Below are 6,107 nucleotides of genomic sequence, written 5' to 3' on the forward strand. Positions count from 1 at the left end.
AAGTACAACAGTAGTTGTAAGAAGAAAAGAAGAGCTATAGCTCAGAGAGAGAAGGCCGTAGCCTTGTGTGATAAAAAGAAGCTGTAGTTTTCATATCAATAAATACAAGTGTGTGTTTATTAATACAAATATATCTTATATTCATATTTTCTTTGTTTCGAGTTTAAAATAATTTAAGTGAGCCCATATACGTTTGCAATAAGTGGTATCTGAGCCAAGGTCACGTTTCTGATATATAGCGAGCATGATACAACCGCAAATTCCAAAGTTGACGGCACCAAATTACGGGAACTGGAGCATACAAATGAAAGTGTTACTCGGTTCCTACGACAATTGGGATATTGTTGAAAGCGGATATGACGAGTCCGTAGATACAACAGCTGAAGCAGCCCTTACAAATGCGGAGAAGATGATTTTGAAAGAGACCCGGAAAATAGATAAAAAGGCCCTATATACAATTATTCAAGGTGTTGATGAACCAACCTTTGAAAAAAATTCAGATGCAAAAACGGCAAAAGACGCGTGGGAGATTCTGCAAAAATCATTCCAGGGTGTCAAAAAAGTCAAAAAAGTGCGGCTCCAGGTGTTACGCGGGGAGTTCGAGAATTTGAAGATGAAGACTTCAGAAAATATTGGTGAATTTGTTACGCGTTTGAAAGCCATAACAAATGAAATGAAAAGAAACGGCGAAAGTCTCGATGACGTTCGGGTCATGGAAAAACTCCTCCATTCGCTAACCAGAAAATTTGATTATGTGGTTACTTCTATTGAAGAGTCAAAGGACTTGTCCACAATTTCCATTGATGAGCTGGTTGGTTCACTTCAAGCGCATGAGCAGCTGATGAACCAGTATGATGATGCAAGCCATTTGGAAAAGGCGTTGCAAAGTAAAGTATCCATTGGTGACAGTTCTGGCGGTAGCAGTTCTGTACGTTGCAGAGGTGGCTTTAGAGGTGGCTACCGAGGTGGACGAGGACGTGGAAGGCAGTCTTTTAACAGAGGCCAGAATTTTGAAGGTTATCAACCATCTGTTCGTGGTCAGAATTTTAGAGGCCGAGGAAGAAGTGGATTTCAACGAGGTGATAAATCTCAATTTCAATGTTATAATTGTAATAAATTTGGTCACTTCAGTTATGAGTGTAGAGCACCAAAAGTGGAAGAAAGGAGTCACTTTGCTGCAGCAAAAGAAGATAAAGACGTTGGCACTGCTATGTTCCTCACTTATAAAGGAGATGAGGAAAACAAGAAAAATGTTTGGTATCTTGACTCGGGAGCCAGCAATCATATGACTGGCCATAAAGACTTATTTACGGAGATAAACGAGACCATCAGCGGAGAAGTTACTTTTGGTGACTCGTCAAAAATTCCGGTCAAAGGAAAAGGTACAATTACGATTGTGTCAAAGAATGATGAGAAAAAGTATATAAATGATGTTTATTATATACCTGCTTTGAAAAATAATATCATCAGTCTTGGCCAACTTGTGGAGAAAGGGTATAATATTCAGATGCAGGATAATTCTCTCATCATCAGAGATCAGGTTCGAGAATTAATTACAGATGTGGAGATGTCAAAGAATCGCCTTTTCACACTTGATATGCAGACGAAAGTGCAGAAGTGCTTGAAATCAATCATTAAAAATGACTCATGTTTATGGCATTTAAGATTTGGTCATCTTGGATTTTCCAGCTTAAACTTATTGTCAAAGACAAAGATGGTGGAAGGCTTTCCAGAAATCAACGAACCAGAAAATTTGTGTGAAGCATGTGTCAAAGTGAAGCAACATCAACAAAGCTTTCCGGTTGGAAAATCGTGGAGAGCCAGGAGGTCATTGGAGATAGTTCACACAAATATAGCTGGTCTATTTGATATTCCATCACTTGGAAGTAATAGGTATTACCTAACTTTTATTGATGATTTTAGCAGGAAAAGTTGGGTGTATATCATCAAAGAAAAGTCGGAGGCTCTTGATAAATTCAAGGAGTTCAAAGCATTGGCAGAAAAACAAAGTGGCCAGTATTTGAAGACACTCGGATCAGATAGAGGAGGCGAGTATACTTCAAATTTATTCAGAAGTTTCTGTAGAGCTCATGGAATTAATCATCAGTTGACAACGGCATATACTCCTCAACAAAATGACGTTACAGAAAGAAAGAATCGCACTATTCTTGACATGGCAAGGAGCATGGTGAAAGCAAAGCACTTGCCGAGAACTTTCTGGGCGGAAGTCGTTCTATGTGTAGTTTATTTGTTGGGGGTATTGCTTATGCCCATATTCCTGATCAGAAAAGAAAGAAGCTGGATGACAAAGGCAAAAAATGTATTTTTACCGGATATGACAAAAGAAGCAAAGTATACAGACTCTATAATCCACTAACGAAGAATTTAATCATTTCTCGAGATGTTGAGTTTGATGAATCTGATTACTGGAGATGGAGCGAGGATGAAAGAAAAGTTGCTGATTTATTTTTCAATGGTGATGACGATGACGGTGATAACCAGAACATTGAAGATGACGGAGATGATGATCAAACTCCTCCACCAAGTCAAAATCAACAAACACCTGGATTGACACCATCCACGGGAGGAAGCAGCAGTTCAGGGGGAGCACCACGAAAGATGCGGAGTTTGGATAATATCTATGAAGTAACAAGTCCGGTACAAACAACCTTTGATTATTCTTTATTTTGTTTAATGGCTGAATGTGATCTAGTTACATTTGAGGAAGCTTCTGAAGAAAGTAAATGGAACAAAGCCATGGATGAAGAAATTGGTGCAATCAAGAAAAATGATACATGGGAGCTCACAGATCTTCTAGAAGGGCACAAAGCAATTGGTGTCAAGTGGGTCTATAAAACCAAGACGAATGAAGATGGAGAAGTGGAGATATACAAGGCGAGGTTGGTGGCTAAAGGTTACAAGCAGAGATATGGCATTGACTATGATGAGGTATTCGCTCCAGTTGCAAGAGTTGATACCATATGACTTCTGACAGCAATTGCAGCTCAGAAGCAGTGGAAAATATTTCAGATGGATGTCAAGTCAGCATTTCTCAATGGTTATCTTGAAGAATAAGTCTATATTGAGCAGCCTCCCGGATATGTTCAAAAAGGCCTGGAAAACAAAGTGTACAGACTGAAGAAAGTCTTATATGGTTTGAAGCAAGCTCCGCGAGCATGGAATACAAGGGTTGATGAATATTTTCAGAAAAATGGTTTCATTAAGAGTCCATACGAGCATGCCTTATAAACGAAGACAAATTCAGGGAGAGATATTATGATCGTGTGCTTGTACGTGGATGACATGATCTTTACAGGAAACAACCCAGGTATGTTTGATAATTTTAAGAAAGTTATGATTAACGAATTTGAGATGACAGATATTGGTCAAATGTCATACTTTTTTGGAGTCGAGGTGAAGCAAAACAAAGAAGGGATTTTTATGTCTCGGAAAAAATATGCAGAGCAGATTTTAAAGAAGTTCAGAATGGAGGAATGCAAGCCAATAAGCACGCCAGCAGAACCGAGCAAAAAGCTCAGAGTTGATTCAACAAGGGAGTCGGTAAACCTGACATTGTTCAAAAGTTTGGTTGGTAGACTGAGGTACCTAACTTTTACTCGTCCAGATATAATGTATGCAGTTGGATTGGTTAGTAGGTACATGGAGAAACTGAAGCAATATCACTTCATGGAAGCTAAAAGAATTTTGAGGTACATAAAAGGTACACTTGATCATGGCTTATTTTACACATACTCTTAAGATTCAAAATTAGTAGGCTACTCAGACAGTGATTATGGTGGTGACTTGGATGACGGGAAAAGCACTTCGGGTTATGCTGTTCATATTGGTTCTGCAATTTTTTCGTGGTCATCGAAGAAGCAACAAACAGTTGCTCTCTCAACATGTGAGGCGGAATACATCGCCGCAGCAGCGTGCGCCTATCAGGCTACGTGGTTAGGCTACATATTGAGCGAATTAAATCTTACAGATGAAGACCCGGTTACCATTTACGTGGACAATAAATCAGTTATTTCTCTCCCGAAAAATCCAGTGTCACACAGCCGCAGCAAGCACATCAATATTAAGTATCATTTCCTTCGCGAACAAGTAAATGAGAAAATTGTGGAGTTGGTGCACTGCAGGACTGAAGAAAATTTAGCGGATATTTTCATAAAGCCATTGAAACCAGATATCTTTCATAAAATGAAAGAGAAGGTCAGAATGCAAGCCGAGTTTGAGGGGGAGTGTTAGAATTCAAACCCATCTTGGTATTTACACCAAAGTTGCTGAGTTCTGGTTGTGTGCTGTCAACATGAATGGTCAAATACGTGTTTAATAACTCCAGGTTGATAAAATACAGCAGCTCCACATAATCTGGATAACCTTTAAAGTCAAATAAGGAGGCTATCTTGTTTGAAGTGAAGCAGATAGAAATAAATGGAAGAAAGATATAAACAGAAATAAGATTAATATTAACCATGTAAAAAAAGTAAAAGAGCAGCAGCTTGGTCAAATAAACAGCTAGGTGTTTATAGGAAGCAGTAATATCAAGGCAAGGAAGTAAAGGTGGTGAAACATGTGAATGGAAGAAATTACAGCAACTCCTAGAATCAAGGTAGGCTATTAGAGTTTGCAAATACAAGGCTGACCAGTAAACCAGGAATTGAATGATAAGTGATGTAAGGCATGATGTATACCTCAGTTTTAAGGCCTATAAATAGCTTAAGCTGTTGTCTTGTAAATATATATATAACAATCGAGTAAAAAAGTACAAAAACAGTTGTAAGAAGAAAAGAAGAGCTATAGCTCAGAGAGAGAAGATCGTAGCCTTGTGTGATAAAAAGAAGCTGTAGTTTTCATATCAATAAATACAAGTGTGTGTTTATTAATACAAATATATCTTATATTCATATTTTCTGTGTTTCGAGTTTAAAATAATTTGAGTAAGCCCATATACGTTTGCAACAGAGTAATGGTTGTAAACTGGTGACACTCCTTCGCAAACGAGAAGGTAACTAGAGCTTGAATGGCTGATTCATCACAGAGGTTACAAACTGGACACTGAGAGTTAACTTGAATTCATTTGACTTGCAACATATCTTTTGTGGGCAAACAGTTATCCGAAGCATGTCACAAAAAATTCTTGATCATATTCGGAATTTTCAAGTTCCATAAATTTCTCCAAAACCCCGAGTAATTTGCTGTGTTGGGCTGAGCTTTAGAAGCTTGAATGATATTATAGGCGCTTTTCACTGAATAATGCCCCATCTTCTCATGACGCCAATACCAGGTGTCCTTGTCATTTTCAGTTAGGAGAATAGACAGAATCAAGTCAGCATCCTTGGTTTCAAAAATATCCAAAACTAAGTCCACATCCCAAGCTTTTTCATCAATTCTGAGCAGTGAGGCCACTTTCTGATTTAAGATCGCCTCATTATCTGAGTGAACAAATGGATCTTCTACTGATGGGAGCCACGGATAATTTATTATATCCATTGTTTGACCATTACTAATCTGACATGAGATACCTTGAACAACCAAAATTTGAACTTTCAAAATGATACGCCAAATGTAGCTAGGATTGGAACCCAACTTAACTGTTAAGAAGGAGCCAGAAGGGTAATATCTCTCTTGAAAAATACGACCGACTAACTTGTCTGGGTATAAAATTAACCTTCATGCTTGGTTCCCCAATAACGCTATATTGAAATCTTGAAGATTTCGAAAACCCATACCACCATTGTGCTTGGCTGTAGTTAAACGACTCCAACACATCTAATGAATACCTCTATCTTTTGAGCTGTTAGATTTCCATAAAAACTTTGACATGGCCATTTCCAGCTCTTGACAAACATCAACTAGGAGTAGGAAAACGCTCATAGAATAATTGGGCAGAGTCTGAGCAACAGACTTTATCAAAATTTCTTTGCCTCCTCTCGAAAGAGTTTTCTTGTCCCATCCCTGTAAACAGTCTTGCAAATGCTCTTTTATATATCCAAACACAGCTGACTTCTTCCTTGATGATATATTAGGAAGACCGAGATACTGAGTTTTTTCTCCAGCTTCTTTGATTTTTAGTTGTTGACATAGCTCCTGCCTCAGATAAT

The 6,107-nt window shown here is 38.3% G+C and overlaps 1 protein-coding gene across 1 annotated transcript; it reads left to right on the forward strand.

Moving 5' to 3' along the window:
- Window positions 1-244: 244 nt before the first annotated feature.
- On the forward strand, window positions 245-2,985 carry LOC141686208 (uncharacterized). Its single transcript, XM_074491258.1, has 3 exons — window positions 245-1,419; window positions 1,690-1,893; window positions 2,244-2,985. Exons 1-3 carry the CDS (start codon window positions 245-247, stop codon window positions 2,983-2,985), a joined length of 2,121 nt encoding a protein of 706 aa, XP_074347359.1.
- The last annotated feature ends 3,122 nt before the right edge of the window (window positions 2,986-6,107 follow it).

This window comes from Apium graveolens, chromosome 9, assembly GCF_009905375.1.
Source record: "Apium graveolens cultivar Ventura chromosome 9, ASM990537v1, whole genome shotgun sequence".
Taxonomy (NCBI): domain Eukaryota; kingdom Viridiplantae; phylum Streptophyta; class Magnoliopsida; order Apiales; family Apiaceae; genus Apium; species Apium graveolens.

Coding starts and splice junctions, on each gene's coding strand:
- LOC141686208 (XM_074491258.1), top strand. CDS start 245: ATGATACAACCGCAAATTCCAAAGTTGACGGCACCAAATTACGGGAAC. Junction 1,420..1,689: donor TCAAAGAATGATGAGAAAAA/GTATATAAATGA, acceptor TGGATTTTCCAG/CTTAAACTTATTGTCAAAGA. Junction 1,894..2,243: donor CCATCACTTGGAAGTAATAG/GTATTACCTAAC, acceptor TTCTATGTGTAG/TTTATTTGTTGGGGGTATTG.